The 18,624-nt window shown below is 52.8% G+C and overlaps 1 protein-coding gene across 1 annotated transcript in view; it reads right to left on the bottom strand.

The window, feature by feature from the left end:
- Positions 1–18,624, bottom strand: part of BCR (breakpoint cluster region) — a 75,296-nt gene that overhangs the window by 9,126 nt on the left and 47,546 nt on the right. The window contains exons 6-13 of the mRNA XM_006901408.1: positions 11,108–11,168; positions 10,220–10,272; positions 9,458–9,598; positions 7,143–7,264; positions 5,810–5,978; positions 4,254–4,373; positions 2,252–2,327; positions 663–767 (exon numbers count right to left, since the gene is read on the bottom strand). Coding sequence (XP_006901470.1) covers positions 663–767; positions 2,252–2,327; positions 4,254–4,373; positions 5,810–5,978; positions 7,143–7,264; positions 9,458–9,598; positions 10,220–10,272; positions 11,108–11,168 — 847 coding nt within the window. The remainder of the gene's footprint in view (positions 1–662; positions 768–2,251; positions 2,328–4,253; positions 4,374–5,809; positions 5,979–7,142; positions 7,265–9,457; positions 9,599–10,219; positions 10,273–11,107; positions 11,169–18,624) is intronic.

Genomic DNA, 18,624 nt, shown 5'->3' with positions numbered 1-18,624 from the left:
AAGTGGGATGTGGCTACAAGGACAGAGATGGGCCCAGAGTGACAGCGGGGCGTGGACACAGTGTGTGCATGTGCAGTCAGAGTGATCACCTGCACGTGTGACTGGGAGCAAGTATGCACATACACGTGTGTGTACAATGGAAGCACAAGTATGTGCACACGTGTGTGTGCACGAGTATATGCACAATGAGCACATGTACGTGCGTGTACCCGTGTGTACACTGGGAGGCCAGGTGTGCGTATACTGAGAGTGTATTTGTGAGGACATAGTAAGCATATGTGTTCATGCCAGCGTGCACACATTCTGTGTGTACACTGGGAGCACACGTGTGTAAACACTAGGAGAAGGCAAGTGTATCCCTGTGCATGTGCTGTGAGCACAACGTGGATTCCAGTGGACATGTGCTGTGCAAAGGTGTGTGACAGAGGAGCCCGTGAGGGGCGAGGGACAAGGGCGGAGGGGTAGATGCAGGGGACGGCAGATTGAGGGGGGCGCAGCCTCACAAGCGAACAACAGTCACAGACCACTGGACCCCACGTCCAGCTGTCTTGACCACCCACACTGGCCTCCACTCCCAAGAGCTGTGGGCAGCAGTGATGCTATCCCCAAGAGCCCACTGGACATGGGGACAGCAGAGAGGAACGCCCAAGCCCATTGCCCACCTTCTTTGTTGATGGTCAGTGGGATGTTGTGGACAGTCTGGAGTTTGACACACGAGTTGGTCAACATCTGCAGCTCCACTGAGGTCAGAGAGAAGCTCTTGAAGCCTGAGGGTGGAGACAGAGGCAGTGACCAGCTGTCCCGTGGACACTGCACCATGGGACTCGGCGACCCTCCTTCACAGGAGCATTATCACCCCGCAGGGCAAGGCTCAGCCCCCTGGTTGGAGGCCAGCAGGCACGGGGGACACTCAGGCTGGGCCTCAGGGGCTCCAGAAGGTGGCCTGGGGCATCATCATGGGAGGATCACAGACAGCAGCATGGGGAAGAAGAGGGACTGAGCACAGGACTGCTGCCTGTGTATTTGGGTTCCTGCACTGTGGTGGACACCCTGGGGCAGGGCACGGGCATGGACACAGGCACTGGCCGCCAGGAAGCCAGTCCTGCTTGGATCAGGAGCCAGCACTACAGCACAGAAACAGTCCAGAGGGCAGTGGCTGGTACAGGAGGGGAACAGAGAAAGGCGGGGATGGGGAGGGCAGTGGGGGGTATGAGGGGGAAGTGGGAGTCACAGGGGAAGGAGACAGGGGTACAGGGGAAGATAGGGATGGGGAGGGCAGCAGGGGTACAAAAGAGGTAGTGGGTATGGAGAGGGAGGTGGGGGGTACAGGGGAGGTGGGGATGGGGAAGGTGATGGGAGGGAGGTGGGGATATAGAGGAGGTGGAGGGGTACGGGGAGGTAGGTAAAGTACAGGGGAAGGCAGGGATGAGGGTGTTGAGTGGTACAGAAAAGGGAGGTGGGGTACAGGACAGAGAGGTGGGGGATACAGGAGAGGCAGGGTCGGGGAGGGCAGTGGGGGTACAGAAGGAGGTGGGAATGGGGAGGGCAGTGGGGGGTACAGAGGAGAGAGATGAATGTACTGAGGATACAGGGTCTGGGAGGGGAGTGAAGGGTACAGGGGAGGCAGGGAGGGTAGGGAGGAGTACAGGGAAGGGGGACAGAGGGAGTTCGGTGGGAGTATAGGGGAAGCAGGGATGAGGAAGTGGTTGGAAATAAGGGGAGAGGTTGGTGGTGGGCACAGGGAAGGCGGGGAAGGAGGGAGGTGGGGAGGTATAAGGGGCCAAGGATGGAGAGGGTGGCGGGGGTACAGGGTTTGCAGGGATGGTGAGGGCAGTGGGTGGTACAGGGCAGGGGGGATGAAGAGAGTGGTGGGGGTCCTGGGGAGGGAGATGGATTTTACAGGCAATGTGGTCTTGGAGAGGGCAGTAAGGGGTACAGGGGAGGCAGGGAGGGTGGTGGGGGTACAGGAGAGGTAGGGGCAGTGGGGATGGAAGGGGGGTAGGTACAGGGGAGGGAGGTTGTGGAAACAGGGAGGAAGAGGTAGGAAGTGAGGCAGAGACAGGAAGGGAAGTGGGGGCCCCCAGCACAGTGCCTCTCCATGTGCCAGCCTCCATCTAGAGTCTCAAGTGAAGGGCCCATGGCCCATCCCTCTGGACAAGGCCCAGAAGGCCACGGCCCAACCCTCGGGACGAGGCCCAGGGGACCCCAAGGAATTGTAGGGGATCCCAGGGCCCACAGGCGCAGCACTCACACTTCTTCTGTTGCTCCCGAATGTTCTCCCTCCACTCAGAGCGCTCATAGTCAGATGAGATGAGGAATGTGTAGCTCTGGAAGAAAGAGGACAGTTAGCTGGTCAAGCCCGTTCCGCCGTGGGGATGAGCACGTCCTCATCACTGACCACGTCTATGCCTGTGCACGCACACGGTGCCCACACCTCCACGTATATGCAGGCATACATGTACATAGGCAGACAGCAGAACAGACAAGTGTACGCAGTGCATAAACACAACAGGCACATGTACAGACAGACACACAGGACACACGTGTACACACACTGCATACTCGCACATGGGTACACGTGCACATACCTACTGCACACTCACAAAAGCACACAGGTACATGCACTCATAGTGCACACACTGACACAGTCTCACACAGGCTCCTGTGTACACACATATACACACACGGGCCCACATCTATGCATGTGGCCACACAGGGGAGGGCATGCAAACACAGACACACGCATGCACACAATACAAATACACACATAAGCAATCACACAGGTGTGTATGCACAGATACACACTTTACATACGGATGCAAGTATACAAACAGGCAAGCACATATATACACCTACAGACATGCACAGCACATACACAGAGCGATGTGCACATGCTGGGGGAGGGTCAGGGGGAGGAACAGTGGAAGGATTGGGAGGATGTTGGGGGAGGGCTGGAGTGATGCAGGGGGAAGGTCATGGGATGCCAGGAGAGTAAGGGCTGCTGGAGGGGGTCAAGGGATGCTGGGGGAGGTCAGGGCTAGGGGAGGGTCTGGGGAATGCTGGGGGAGGATTGGAGGATAATGTGGAAGGTCAGGGAATGGTGGGGAAGGAAAGATGCTGGGGGAGGAGAGAGGAAGCTTGGGGAGAGGGAATGCTGGAAAAGGAGGGGGATCCCCACTGGGGAAAGGGAGGGGAATTCTGTGGGAGGGCCAGGATGCTGAGGGAAGCTTAACCCCCAGAGGCACATTACAGTGAGGGCCAGCAGAGGTGTGGAGCTGTAACTGAACCTGAGACAATGGTCAGTCTGCTGACCGCTCCCCAGCCACGTTCTGTGCGCTGAAAGGCACCACCGTGCCCACACCGGGAGGCCAGGCCGGAAAGCACAGAGACCCACACCCAGAGGACCGGCCTCCAGACACCAGTGCCAGCCCCATGCGGAGGGCTGCACATGGAGGGCTTCAGGCAGACCAGCCAGCTGGACTGCAGACCTGAGAGTCAGACACAGGATGTGCACTGAGTGAGGAAACGGATGTGCATGGACTGTGGGCATTTCAGCATGACGGTGTGTGCACACACGTATGTCTATGTGGAGTGTTCACAGCGATACATGGGAGTGAATGCACTTCTGTGTGTGACCATGTGCGCATGTGTAACTGCACGTTTCTATACATGTAAGTGCATGAGTCCAGGGAGCGTGTGTGCAGGTGTATGTCTGTGTACTTGAGTGTGCATGTCTGTGTGCCCACATGTATGTGCACGTATAGATACCAGTAAACGTGTATGTGGAAGTGTCCGCAGATGTGTATGTCTGTGTACATGTGTGTATGTCTGGATAGGAGAGTGTATGCACGTGAGGGCATGTTTATGCGTGTATATAACTATGTTGCTGTATACATGTGTGAGTGTACGTCTGTGAATATGTGTATGTGTGTTTAAGTGTATGCCGTCTGTAAGTGTACAGACTGTGAATGTAAGCCCGATTGTGTGTGTGCGTGAGTGCAGGTGCATATCCGTGTAAGCCTGCATACATGTTCATGTATGTACGTACGTCCATGTGTGCAGGTGTGCCCTGATGAGCTAATCAGCATGAGTCACGCACGTGCACACAGCTGTCCACACATGTCCATAGGTGTGCATGTTCACTTGTCTGTGGACACACACCTCTCAGTGTGGGTGCTCTCAAGAGATGGAGGGCTGAACAGTTACTGGGACCACGCCCCCCCCACAGGCTGTGGGCTGCGCTTACCACCCACCTTGCCATTGCGGCTGTGCACACGGAAGGCCATGTTGGGAGACATCAGCAGCAGCAGCGACTCCTGCTCTGACAGCTTCTTCTTCAGCCGCTCCATGGCCTTGCTGCCCTTGTTGGCTTTCTACAGAGAAAGAGGTACTCAGTGGGGTCTTCACAGGGGCAGTGGTGCTGGTCACTCAGTCCCCTCCTCAGTCCACAGAGCCTGGTGTCGACTACAGACAGCACAAGCCCTTGGAGGGATGTCATTCTGACCGAATGGCATCAACGCATGTCAGAGCAAACCTACTCTGCAGGGTCTGCCAATAGCTGACTTTTCAAAGTAGACTGATGGCCAGCCCTTTGCCCTGCCGGGACTCTGGGCAGCCGGGAACCATGAAACTCTGGGTTAGCAACCAGGGCGTCTCCTGTTTGTGTCACCCAACAATTCTGTCAGAGCCAAAGCTCCAGCACCGCACCACAGGCCACACTGCTGGGGCCTAGGGCAGCTGTTTCTTGTCCAGCTACCCCTCCTGAAGGGCAAGTGCCCTGACCAGCTGACAAAAGGGCTTGACAAAGCCTCACACCTGCATCCAGATCTCATAGGGGCTGCAGTGACCAGGCCCTGGTCCGATTGAGAATAGCTGCAAACCACGGTGCCTCCTGCCACCATGATGGCCCGTCCCCAGCTCCAGGCTCGCAACATGACCCAGGTTCCTGTGGCCAATGGTCACAGGCCCAGTGGCATGAGTGAACTCCAAATTTAGGGCACCCCTCATGTGTCCACGCCCAGGTATGCTGGGATGGTCACTTGCCTGCTGCCTCCACCAACTAGTGGCCCCACACTGCAGGCCATGCCTCATCTGCACCCACCTCTTCTGGTCAACCTCACATGCATCTCCAAACCCACCAATCCCCTGTACTCAGTGCCCGCTCCTGTCCACGCTGGCAGAGTGACCCACCACAGTGGGATCTTCATGGCTGACCCTCTGCTTTCTCTCGTGGCATGGTCAGCAGCCTCAAACTTTCCAGCTATTATCTCTTAACCATCGTGCCTCCAGGCCGCTCCTCACCATCTACAGTCTCCTAAGTCCCTCTGCAGTCCACTGAGGGGTCCTCCGGGGAAGCTCTCATCTGGCTGTGTCTCCATCCAGCCACCAGGGGGTGCTCCAGCTATCCCTAAAGCCTCTGTTCTTTCCTTTGTGACCCCCAGACTCACCTACAAGTGGCTGTGGCACCCACATTCCTAGGTACCAAGAGCTGACCTAGATTTCAGGACCCAGCAGCTACTGACCAGGTGAAAGGGCAGGTGCCCACAGGACACCTACTGGTCAAAGAGAGCCTAGCCCTCTCCTCACGTTCACCTTTCTCCCTCTGTGGGAAGCAAATGACACTCACTGCAGGCCCCGCATCCTCACCTTCTCCCTCTCTGTGGGGAGACAGCTGACACCCGCAGGGCCCCTCATCCTCACCTTCTCCCTCTCTGTGGGGGGACAGCTGACACCCGCAGGGCCCCTCATCCTCACCTTCTCCCTCTCTGTGGGGGACAGCTGACACCTGGTGCAGGGCCCCCAGCCTCACCTTCTCCCTCTGGACATCACTCTTGATCTGGGAAATCTTGATCTTCATGGCGTCCAGCTCCTCGTCGGGCACCATGGGGATGCTGGGTGCGGCCTCACACTCGTCCACCATCTGGAAGCTCAGGTCCGTGAGCGGGATGTACCACTTACAGTCATAGTGCTGGGCTTTGCTGCGGGGAGGAGGGGATGTTGGTCACCAGCCCCCCTCGGTACCTGAACCTGTAGCTGCAGGAGCCAGAAGTGCTCACTGCCTTCAAAGACAGTTTAACAAAGGAGGGGACCATGTCCACTACTACCACGCTGATCCCTGCTCGGGACGACCCTGTGGATAGCAGAGCCCAGGGACTTTAGGGGCTGTGATCTCAGAGGGCCCTAATGTCTGACCTCTTCAATGTGAACCATTAAGGGTCTGCAGTTAACATGTTGCTGCACACTTCACTTGACGACAGTGCTTAGAAACACATTTTTTTTGCTGTCATTTGCGGCAACGTGTTAAGGGCCAGCTGTCCATACCACCCAGGGCCTCCACCCAGATCACTGGTGCTGGCCCATGGGAGGAATCCAACAGTGGACACTGGTGACCCATGCTGCTGGACTCGGACCTTAGCATACATGATTCAGGGTCTAAGTGTTTGATGCCCCCAGGTCCATCTGGCCCTGTGTGGATGGACTGCAGTGCCCTGGTCTCAGGATAAGACAACACTGAGCTGGACGGCTATAGTATGGCCTCACTGCCCTTGATAGCAGGGCCTGGGGTTCTGTCAAGGTGGCTGCTGGAAACCTGCAAGACGGCACAGGGACAAGTCAGTCCAGGGCCTTCCCCATGTGACTCAGGATGGGGTGGATTTAGTCCAAGACCTTTCCCACGTGACTCAAGACCATCAGAATTCTGACCCCCTGGGAATCCCCGGGAGAGGCCAATGAAGATCCTGAGGCTCGGGGAGTTTCTTTTTGGTAGGAATATCTGTCTTCAGGAGGGTAGTGTGTCCCGTGGGACACACCTCTCCCAGACTTCACCATGTGACTTCCTTTCCTGTCACAGTACCTGTAGTTTAAGTACTGGCCGTGTGCTGAGTTCCCTGGGAGCCCCAGGCAGTGGGGCTAGTAGCGCAGGCAAGGGGATCCTTTTAGCCTGAGCAAAGTGACCCACTCCAAGTAGCCAGGGGAGACGATGAGGATGGAGTGAGAATGAGAGCGCCAGACATTTCGCTGACCCCTCGGTATCCAGACTCCCACTCCTGCCCCAAGGCCAGGTTAACACTTGGCTATCCACTCCAGCTCCCCATCTTCTTCCACCCCAGACAGCTGGTGCCCAAGCCTCCTGCCCAGCTCACCCTCCACTCTGTTTCTTGAGCTTGGCACAGAGCAGCAGGTCGGTGAACAGGAAGACATGGCGCAGCTTGCGGGCCCCCTCCACCAGCTCCACCATGAAGCTGTCCTTCAGCAGCTGCCGGTGCTGTGGGCACAGGAGGACAGGGGACAGTCAGGCACAGGTCGGCTGGCTGGCCACTGACCAGCCTTCTGCAGAGTCAGTCCTCAGAGTGCCATGCTGCTGAGGTCCTTGGGGAGAGGCTGAAAGTCCCTTAAGGGGGGACGTTCCCTTCACCATGCAGATCTCCTTTCTAGATGAAGCTCAAATACCACAGTACCCCAAGGCGAGGAGAGCGCCCAGCACACCGGTATTGCAAACCCACAAAGGGAAGTGGACCCTGGAGGGGGCGAGGAGCCTGGAGGGGGTTACGGCAAGGAGCCCCATCTCTGGCTGACCAGCTCTCCAGCCCAGGCCTTTCTGTACAAAGAGGACCTGCTGAGCATGGGGAATCTGGTCTCAGTGGAGGCCTGAGGCCAGCTGTCTACTCCTCTTATGCATCTGGAACTGTGGACATACCTCAGGCTGACTTGGGGACCCAATGGGCCTGACCGCCTCACCACACTCTGTCCACAGTGACATTCTGGGTCTCCTGACAGGAAGGAGTGAACTCAAAGCCAGGGTCCTGGAGTCTCTTTCCTAGTATGGTCACCCTTTTTGGACCATACAAGGTCCTGGCACACACTATGGCAAGGTAGTAAGGTCCTTTCCCCGGGATGGATTTGAGCTCCAGGAGGGACTCAGTTCTGGGGTGGAAATGGGCCCTGGGGTGGATTAGGCTCTAGGATGGATTAGACTCTGAGTATATTTGGGTTCTGGGATGGATTTCTATTCTGGGGTGGATTTGGACTAGACTGCCACTTTCTGGTCAGCTCCCCTGCCTATCCAGACCAAGTCCACACATGGAATCTCCAAGGGTTCCACTGCCAGGACACCAGCACTGACCAGCACATGTCACAGTCACTGCCATTCAGACGCCTGGGACTGCCAATGGCTCAGAGTGAGCAGCGGCCATGTGCACCCACACAGGAAATGGCTGGCCTGTGATGACTCTGTGGACTCGGGCAGCGTCCTGGAGGTGGCAGGAGTCAGGGGTCTCCTTCTACATGCCTGAGCGAGATGATGACACCGTGTGTCCTCAGGATGAGCTGCAGCCCTGTCCTGGCCCGGGGACAGTTGGATCCATGTGGAGGATCCAGCCTCCAGGTACAAGTCCAGGTGAGGGGAAGGCCTGGAGGCTAACACCAAAGTCAGGGCAGCCAGAGCCAATGCCAACTCATGGGACCTGCAACCAGGTCTCCAGGGTGGGAAGCTCCAAAGGAGGAGACTTCCAATCCTCCTCGCATGGAGCAGCTGCTGGGCCTGAACTGCTGACCCTTCAACAGCAGTGTTAACGCTCTGCACTACACCACGCCCTGCAAGGCACCATCAGAGTGCAGGTGCCAATCATTTCCTAACAGTGCTAAGTCTTTGGGGTGCAGACAGCCTGGCTGTTAACCAGAAGGTGTAGGTTTGAGCTGATCTGAGGCATCTAAAAGAAAGTCCTGGCAACTGACTTCTGAGAAATGACCCTGAAGACCCCATGCAGCAGCTCTGCTGACACACATGGGCGCTGGGTGTCAGGGTCAGCTCTGTCTGTCCACGGGACAGGGCGTGAAGAGGAATGAAGCGGATGGCAGAGAAAATGCCCCACTCTCCCCGGTGGCCTCTCCAGCCAGAACCTCCCTGGATGTGATCGCACAGACAGAAGCCAGGCAGTGAGGAGTTGTGACCAGTGCTCTCTACAACCACACATGAGTGGGCCACTGTGCCTCATCCCAAAACTTCCCACACAGGACTGTGCCCTAGCATCTCAGTGCATAGTCTAGCTCTGGGCATGTGCCTCTCAGAAAGAGGTAGTGACCACTGCCACGTGCTGGCTGTTCAGCAGTGTCCCCTCAAGCCCCTCGCACCAGGCTGAGCCCCAGCTTTCCAGTACATGGTCTCAGGACAGCTCTGGACCCATCAGGTGACGGATGCAGTAACCACTGCTGTCTGCTGGCACAGATGAAAACGACCGCCAAGCACTGTCCTCCCAGGACCCCTGCACAAGGCTGTGCTTCAGCACCTCAGTGCACGGTCTCGGGACAGCTCCAGGTATGTGTCCATCAGGAGAAGGACACACTGGATGCTCAGCAGCTGACTCTGCAGAGGCAGTTTGCCAGGTCCTTCCTCTGAGGGTCTAGTGGCTGGTGACCCAGGGCTCCCCAGCAGTCCGGCCTCCCCACCCACCAGGCTCACCTCGCCTTTCTTGACAGTCATGGACTGCCGGCGGGGCGTGATCTCCTCGTTGATGCTGGACAGGAAGTTCTGTGAGATGCGTAGGGCATCCTGCAGCAGCGGGTGGTCAGGGTGGCCAGGTGGTGTGTGCTTTAGCAGGTCCTGTGGGGAGTAGAGCTGGTCAGACAGATGTGTGGACACACGAACAGGCTGCACAACTGCACCTAGGCTTCAGGTGGGGTCGCAAGGTCCTGGTGCACGCCTTACACACGAGCACGGAAGGCTGGCCCTTGACCCTGGCTGACGAGGGTCTTTGCTGGCTCACTTTGGGAAGGACCTCTCCAGCCTCTGCCATGGCTGCTCAGGCTGGATACTCAGCTGACAGCTGGTCAGCGTCAGCACTGGGGCCTCCACCCTCAGCAGTGAGGCGTGCTGGCCAGAAATCAATCCCAGGTCTTTTCCCAGGAAGGGGAGGCCTCTATCTCCCAGCTCTTCTTCCTGAGCAGAGAAGGCATGCTCCCTGGTGCCGACTGTCTATTCTGAGATCCGGTCCACCTCAAGAGACTGGTGTCGTAATGTCACAGCGAGGAGTTTTCCTCCCACGATGACCGACACACCCTAATGTGTCCCCTCATGACTGTGCCCACCCCGCAGGGGTGTCCAGGACACCAGAGGGCCCACCTGTACCCCACCTGCCCCCGCGTGTATGCCTGGCTTCCTCTGCATTGTCTGTGACGTATGCTGGGCGAGGGCAGTCAGGGAATCAGCAGGGTTGTGACTTACGTGCAGGACAAGCGTGCTGCGGGTCACCCGGTCCACAGGCTTGTACAGGAGGGCTGGGGACAGATGGCGGCTGTGAGGAGCAATGGACAGGCCTGGCCTGCAGCCGCCCCGCCCCCCCCTGCTCTGTAAAGTCACACAGTGAGCCAGGCCCCCCCCCACTCTGTAAAGTCACACAGTGAGCCAGGGCTGGGGAGAGAGCACCAGCCTGGGAGGCTGGTTATGTGACAGCCTAGCATGCCTCGTGATCTGGGTCAGGGGACCCAGGATGTGTCAGCAGCCACGGGAAGGGCTGGCAGCCGTTTCCCATCATGACCCCGACACATGGGCAGAGACTGCTCACTCGGAGGACTGTCCGGTGTGGGCACAGAGACCACACCCACCGGGGGACACTGAGGAATGGAACAAAGGGAACATGAGTCAGAGCCACGCTTGCTCTCCTCCAGGATGAGCAGAACTGCTCATAGGAGCACCTCTGCCCAGCCCAAGGAGGCCAGGCTGTGGGCCCAGGAGCCTCAGGACACTACTGCCCAGCTGGTCGCCCAGACTAGCTTTCGTGGTCACTTCAGGTTATAGCTTTGTTCTCTCACTAAAAAGAAACTAACTTCCTTGGCCAAGAATTGAATCTGTGTCTCTTGCTAGGAAGGTCAGGGCTCTACTCTCCTGCTTTTCACCTAGAGCAGAGGGCACTGGCTCCCAAATACCTACTGTCCATGCTTTCTGCATAGATCCCGGTACTCACTGTCCATCCTCCAGGGCTGCTGGGGATGGAGCCATGTCTGAATATGTGCCCGGCCAGCTCCTAGCCTTGCCCTGCCAGAGCTACGCTCTTGCTGTCCCTAGGGCCTGGCCCTGCTGGATAACCCTGTGCTCCCCCGATCAGGCACTCACTTTCTAGAGAGTTCTTGGTCATTTGGTCTTTGGAGTCCTTGCTGCTCTTGACACGCAGGTTCTGCAGAGAAAAAGCACACATCATCGGGATGACAGAGCAGCGCTGACGTGGCAAAGAGACAGCCCTGAACACAGACCTCACCACTTCCTGCAAAGAGCCCGGACATGGCCAGCCGAGGGGCCATGGTCCAGGTGACAGCAGACACAGCAGGGCAGTAGGAAGGGGGACAGCTGAGGGGCCACATTCAAGGTGATGACAGACACAGCAGGATGGAGGGGGACACAGGGCAGCCAAGGTCCATAGGGGAGGAGCCCCACCTTAGTATCTTGGGCTGGCATGACTGCATACTGCCACTTGATGCTGGGTGCCCACAGCCCTGCCTCCCAGGAGCCTGCACATGGGGACAGCCAGGCAGAGCCTGTACCTCAAGACAGCACTGATGCCCTGCACCTTCCCAGTGTATGCTGAGAAATGGGGCACTGACGTTCTCAATGGAGGAGAGCTTCCTGGGAATAAATTCCCTGACAGCAGAGTAGAAGGTGTCATTCATCTATGAGGCTTGCAGATGGGGCCCAGCTGGGATTCCAGGAGAGTGTCAACTAGCACATGGCTTCCCACGCAGAGCACAATACATGGGACATGTCACCAGGGGTGCATGTAGAGACAGGCCACCAAGGGCACATGAGGGGACAGGGCATCAAGGACTCACGAGGGGGAAGGCCTCCAGGGGTGCACATGAGGACAGGCCACCAGGGCTACACTTGGAAACAGGCCGCCAGGAGCACGCAAGGGAGTCATGCTGCCAGTGCTGCATGCAGGCTCAATCTCACCCACCAGCTCCCCCGCAGTGAGAACTCCTGCCTCCTGGAGGCTGACTCACCAGGAAGCAGAGGTGCAGGCAAATTTCAGAGACTGTACACAGGTGTGTAACAGGCTGGGAGCCCAGTCCACCCCCACACCCCCAGTCATGTTCTGGACGTCAGTCAAGTCTTTAGGCTATACCAGTGAGTGCTCCAGTCATCCTTGACTTCTGTATGCAAGGCTGCGTCATCTGCTTGCTGCAGACTGCTTGAGGAGTCTCCCACAGGCCTCGATCCACACTTCTTCCACAGCCCAGCTTCCTGGATAATTTGCTCTACATACCGAACAGGTACAGCCCAAATAACGCCTTCTCTGATTTTAAACCTCGCACAAGCTCCCTGTCTGTCCGAGGCCGGTTCTTGGTCCAAGCACAGGTTCCACATCAGCGGGAAGTGATCTGGAACTTCCATTCTTTGCAATGTCACTCATAATTTATTATGATTCATACAACAGAATGCTTTTGCATAATTGATAAAACACAAGTAAACATCTTTCTGTTATTTCATGTTTTCGGCCAAGAGTCCTCTGATGTCAGTAATGATACCTCTTGTTCCACATTTTCTGCATTCAGCTTAAATTTTTGGCAGTTTCTTGCCAACGTACTATTCCAGCCATTTTTAAATTATTTTCAGAGGGAGTTCTGGTGGCCTAGTGGCAAGAAGCTGCACTGCAATCCCAGAGGCACGTGGTTCGAATCCACCAGATGCTCTGCTGGAGAAGGAGGGACACTATACCAGTCAGATCTGATTTGACGGTACGCACAAAAAAAAAATAATGAAGGGGAAAAAAAGTACTTTCAGCAAAACATTACTTGTTGTTATATACCACTGAGTCAGAACCGACCCACAGTTGACCCTCCAGTTGGTTTTCAGAGGCAGTAAATGGCACAAGAGAAGACTGTCCATCTTTTTCCCATGATGCAGCTGGGGGATTCAAACTGCGGACCTCTGAGTTGGCAGCATAATTTCTTACCACTAGTATTGCCAAAATCCAGACAGAATGTGAGGTGACACTAAGAATCTAATATGTGAAAAAGGCAAAACAGTCATTTAAAACACAGGATGGAGAAACTAAAAGGGATGTCAAAAGAGATGGAAACTTGCTGTACAACTCAGAGAAGAATGGGAGAAGGGTGAAGCAAGAAAGTCAGGGAAGCTCACAGAAACAAGCATTAGGAAGAAATGTCAGGATTCAGACTTAGAGGACCAAAAGGGAAGAACATGCTCGGCATTTATTAGGTTGAATGAAATAAAGAACAAGTTGAAGCCTTGAACTGCAAAACTGAATGAAGGTCTGTATGGGCAAACTGTTGAATGACGCCATCATTTTGACAATCTACCTTCCTGAGGCTTTCCCCCTTGTTCATTTACCTTTCCAGGCATGATGTCCCTCTTCAAGGGATGACTTCTCCTAGCAACTTGTCCAAGTATGTAAGACAAAGCTTTGTCATCCTTGCTTCCAAAAAGCCATCTGGCTGCACCTTCTCTAAGATATATCTGTTCTTTTGGCAGTTCATGGTATCTTCAGCACTCTTCTCCAACACCACAATTCAAAGGCATCAATTTTTCTTCTGTCATCTTTACTAATTGTCCAGCTAAGATGCCTAACAGGTGATTGAAAAGATCATGGCCTGAATCAAGTGCACTCTAGTCTTCAAACTGACATCACTGCTCCTCAGAAAATTGGAGAGGTCCCTGACAGCAAACTTGTCCAATGCACTATGTCTCTTGATCCCCTGATTATTGATACCAAGAGTGTTGATTCCAGTTCCAAGTAGGAGGAAGTCACTGACAGCGTCAATCTTTTCTTCATCTATCATAATGTTGCTTATCGGTCCCAGTGGTAAGGACTTTGGTCTTCTTCTTGTTCAGATACAATCCAGGAACTGATGGAGTACCAGTTGTGGTGTTTTAACAAATGGATGCAGCCCTGAACGAGCTCACTAGTCCTTTCTCTCTTGCTTCCTCGATCATTTCAAGTGATGACCCTCCCTTGGTTTCTGAGGTTGTAAATCACACAGGAGGGGCCACCCTGCCTCTGGGTTAGCTGCACAACTTCCTACAGACTGTGCAACCAGAGCTCCATGCTCATTCGTCCACACCAAGAAATCTGGCGACAGACCTGGACAACTGACTGGAAGAGATCTATACTCCAGACCACTAAGAAGAAGAACCCATCAACAAACGAATGGATAGAGAAGCTGTGGTATATTCACACAATGGAATACTATGCTGCATTGAAAAACAGGGAACTCATGCAATATTATTCAAAATGGGTGACCCTAGAGGTCATTATGCTGAGTGAAGTATATCAGTCACAAAAGGACAAATACTGCATAGGGCCACTGTTGTAAAACAGGACTGACATCGGGGCTGAGGGAAGACAGAAAAGGAGGGGATGAATGATGCATACAGCATTGAAACAGATGAGGGAGAGAACTGTTTAAAAGGAATATATGATTGGGTATTATTGTCATGACACGAGTCCTGAATGAAGACTGCATAGTGGAGTAGACTTGGGGGGAAGGAATGCATAACAATGAAAAAGTCTGGTGCAACCACTGTGGAAGGCGGTATGGCGCTTTCTCAAAAAGTTGCAAATAGAGACACCATTTGACCCAGCAATTCCAATACTGGGAATATACCCCAAAGAGACCATAACTCACATCCAAGCAGATATATGCACACCCATGTTTATTGTAGCTTTGTTCACAACAGCAAGGAGTTGGAAACAACCTAAGTGCCTATCAACAAACGAATAGATAGAGAAGCTGTGGTATATTCACACAATGGAATACTATGCTGCATTGAAAAACAAGGAACTCATGCAATATTATTCAAAATGGGTGACTCTGGAGGACATTATGCTGCGTGAAGTATCCCAGTCACAAAAGGACAAATACTGCATGGTGGCAATGTTGTAAACAGGACTGACCTTGGGGTTGGGGAGAGACTGAGAAAGATGGGTTCAATAATATATACTGCACTGAAACAGATGAGGGAGAAAAGTGTTTAAAAGGGATATGTGATTAGGTATTTCTGTCATGACTGGAGTCTAGAGTGAAGGCTACATGGTGGAGTGGACCTAGGGGAGGGTTTGTAAAACAATGAAAGAACATTTCTTTTACTTTTCCAAGAGGGTAGTGTTCTGGGAGGGAGGGCTGGGAGGGGAGAAATGTGCAACAATGAATGGATGGAAATCCAAAGTCTCTGTAAATTTTTACTAAAATTAATAAATCTTTATATAAAAAAAATTTAAGTTAGAGTAAGGAAGGCAATGGATTTATAACTGCTCATGCTAATAACACTATATCATGGCATGGAGGAGGAATAGTGGAACTGTATCCACATTTACAATATTCTTCTTACCGAAACCATTTATGGAAAATAGGAACTGCAATGGAACATGTATCTCTGGATTGGAAATTATCATACTGTTAATATTTTTAGCCTTAAAAGATTATATTGTCCAAAATTATTTGTTATATATTTGTTTAAATTTTCCCCTCTTGTAACAACTGGGATCTAGAGGGAAGAGAAAAGACCAGAGAATGGACAAAATTATTGGGGCAGCTATTGTTGCCAGTTTAGGGCCTGTGTCAGGAAAAGGAAGTCTTACTCATAAGCAATGCCACCCAAAGGTAGTAAAGGAGGTTAGAACTGCTTCCACTGTGGAAAGCTGGGCCACTTCAATAGACAGTGTCACAGACGAGAGCCACAAATAAGCAAGGGAGTAGAGAGGAAGCTCCCACTCACTTGCTTTAAGTGTGGATCTGAAGGACACTTGGCCAAGGGTGGCCCACATCAGGTCCTCATGGCAGACAGGACTGACAGGCCCCAGCTCCCAGCTGGAAACAAAGGAGGACACTTCAACAATTCCGATCCTCCCAGAAGAGCTGTGGGTGAGCATTAACATTACTGGTAAGTATATTCGTTTTCTCCTGGACACAAGAGCCTATTATTATTATTTGGTTCTAAAAGCCCTCTGAGGTCCCAACTCTTCTCGCTATTTTTTAGTTGTTGGAATTGACAGAAAACCTCATAAGCAGTTCCTTACTTCACCTCTGCCTTGCATGCAGACTTCCGACCTGTAAAACAACCCAGTGGTAGATGGAATTTGGTCCAGGACTTAAGAACTTTAGAGTAGTGAGAGAAGATCATCACCCTGAAACCTACAGCATCTCTTTTCAGTAGGAAGTAGTTAAGAGAATACGCCGTCCCCTTTTCCTTATGAATCAGGGTGAAGTCTCTCTCAGGGAGGAGTGATACAGAATGGCAAAGGACACACTGACAAAAGGAGATTAATCAGAACTGGCTTTGCCAAGCACTGTGGCAATGGGACAATTACAACAGACTTTCAAGGGAAAGGAAAAAAAAGAGAGGAACGAACTGGGAGGGGTGGTTAGAGAAAATATGTAACAATGAATGAATGGAAATCCAAAATCTCTAAATGTTCATTAAAATCAATAAAATAAAATAAAAAAACACAATGAAAGTTTTTCTTTTACTTTTCAAGGAGAAGAGTGAATTGGGGGGGAGGGGTGGGCAAGGAGAAAAGTGCAATGAATAAGTGGAAATCCTAAGTCTCTGTAAACTCTTATTAAAAATAATTTTTTAAAAAAAGACCCAACAAAATATGGAAGTTACCAAACAATGTTATTACATCACATATAAGTAAAATCTTACTGAACATTCTGGACTGATTGCTGTTACGTGACACTGAGTTTAATATGACTCACAGCGACTCTATGAACAACAGATCTGAACCCTGTTCTATCCTGTGCCATCCTCACAATTTCAGACACACTTGAGCTCATTGCTGGAGTCACTCTGTCAGTCCATCTCATTGAAGGTCCTTTTCCAAGTATGTCTCTTTCCAAGGAATAGCTTCTAATAACATGCCCAAAGTATGTGAGATGAAGCTTCACCATCTCTGCCTGCAAGGAGCACTTTGGCTGCACCTTCTCCAAGACATATCTGTTCTTTTGCCAGTCCATGGGATCTTCAGTACTATTCTCCAACACCACAATTCAAAGTCATCGATTCTTCCTCTGTCACCCTTATTTACTGTCCAGTTCCGAAGTACTAAAATTTCTCCCACCCATGCCTGTGATATATTTTGAAAGATAGTCTTTGGGGATGACATGAACATGAGGTCATGATGGATTAGGGGGGGGCCCTAAACCCAATGTGCCTGGAGGGACATTTGGACATGCAGACACCAGGGCACGAGGCCACATGAAGACAGAGGCAGGGCTATGATGCATCTACCAGCTAAGGGTCTCAAGGACAGTAGCCACGTGAGAGGTTGGAAGGCCCCTTCCAGAGCCACTGGCGGGAACACAGCCCAACAACACATGGCCCTCACTTCCAGCCTCCAGAGACATAAGGATACATCTCTCTTGTTTTAAGACACAGAGTTGAGGGTATTTTATTACAGAAGACAAGAAAACAGATTCATTGGTGAGCTCTGGTGGCCTAGTGGCAAGAAGCTGCACTGCAATCCCAGAGGTGCATGGCCACTCTCTATTTGATAGCCAGTGCATAGGTCTGTAGGTCTGTGGAGTAGTTCCCCCAGAGGGCCTGCACTGGATTCTAAATGACTTGATTTTTTTAAGTAGACTGAGGTGCCTCTCAGCAGAGTTGAACTTCCAGCCTTCTGGCAGACAGGTGAGCACATTTTGAACCAGTGTGGTAGTCCTCCTCTCTCTGGTTCATCAAGGTCGTCCCTGCCTCCTCCATCTCTGTAACCTGCCTCTCCTCTCTGAGGTTCCCCTAATTTCCCTGAGTGTCCTCACAAATGTGCAAAACCAAGGGTATGCAAACAGCACATTCCAGAATGTGCCTGGTCAGATTCCCACCCAAATATGGGCTGAGGACCATGTGACACCCCCAAGGGGGGATTTCTACCACTGTGTACTTTCTATGTGGACAACCATTCCCAGTGAACCTAAACTTGGCCCTGGGGAACAGTAGCTTGCTTGTTTCTAACTTTTTTAACTTGTCACTGGTGACTCGTGGGGCTGGGCAGCGCCATGGGGGAGCAGACATGGCACTCTTAGATAACGGAGTGGTGTACACAGCCACAATGGAAAGTCAGCAGGGTCAGGCATCCCTCTTGGGCAATCCTGAAGTGGTACACAGCATTTAGCAGTCAAAGGAACTGTCTAGGCTGAGCGCTTGGACTCCGCTCCAGATTTTGTTTCAATTTGTCCTTCTAAAGTGGCCTCTCACCCTTATGTGGTCAGGAATGCAGCTCTGGACTCAGGGTGCTGAAGCTGCCAAGAGGCCCAAAGCTCCCAAGTCCCAAAGAGAAAGTGTCAGACAACACTTCCCCGAGGTTCCCCGTGAGCTGTGTAAGGGTAGGTGTGCTCGGCTGCTACCTCAAGTGCTGGCGGCTTGAGTGTAACCAGAAGCATGCTGGAAGAAAGGCCGGCAATCAGAGCCCAAAACATGAGTCACTCAAGACTGTGACACACAGGGGGCGTCACAACAAGTCAAGAGTCATCCTGACACAAATGACCACATGGGGTGTCACATAAAGTCAGTGATCCTGACAGAAACTACCACACAGCGGTCAGCACAAGTCACAGTCATCCTGACAGAAACTACCACACGGGGTGTCACCTAGAGCCAGTGACCCTGACAGAAACTTC

This window comes from Elephantulus edwardii, unplaced genomic scaffold (assembly GCF_000299155.1).
Source record: "Elephantulus edwardii isolate Elephantulus edwardi_28Jun2011 unplaced genomic scaffold, EleEdw1.0 scaffold00325, whole genome shotgun sequence".
Classification (NCBI taxonomy): Eukaryota; Metazoa; Chordata; class Mammalia; order Macroscelidea; family Macroscelididae; genus Elephantulus; species Elephantulus edwardii.
Note: the sequence above shows the minus strand (reverse complement) of the source record. Positions and strands in the feature narration are given on the sequence as shown.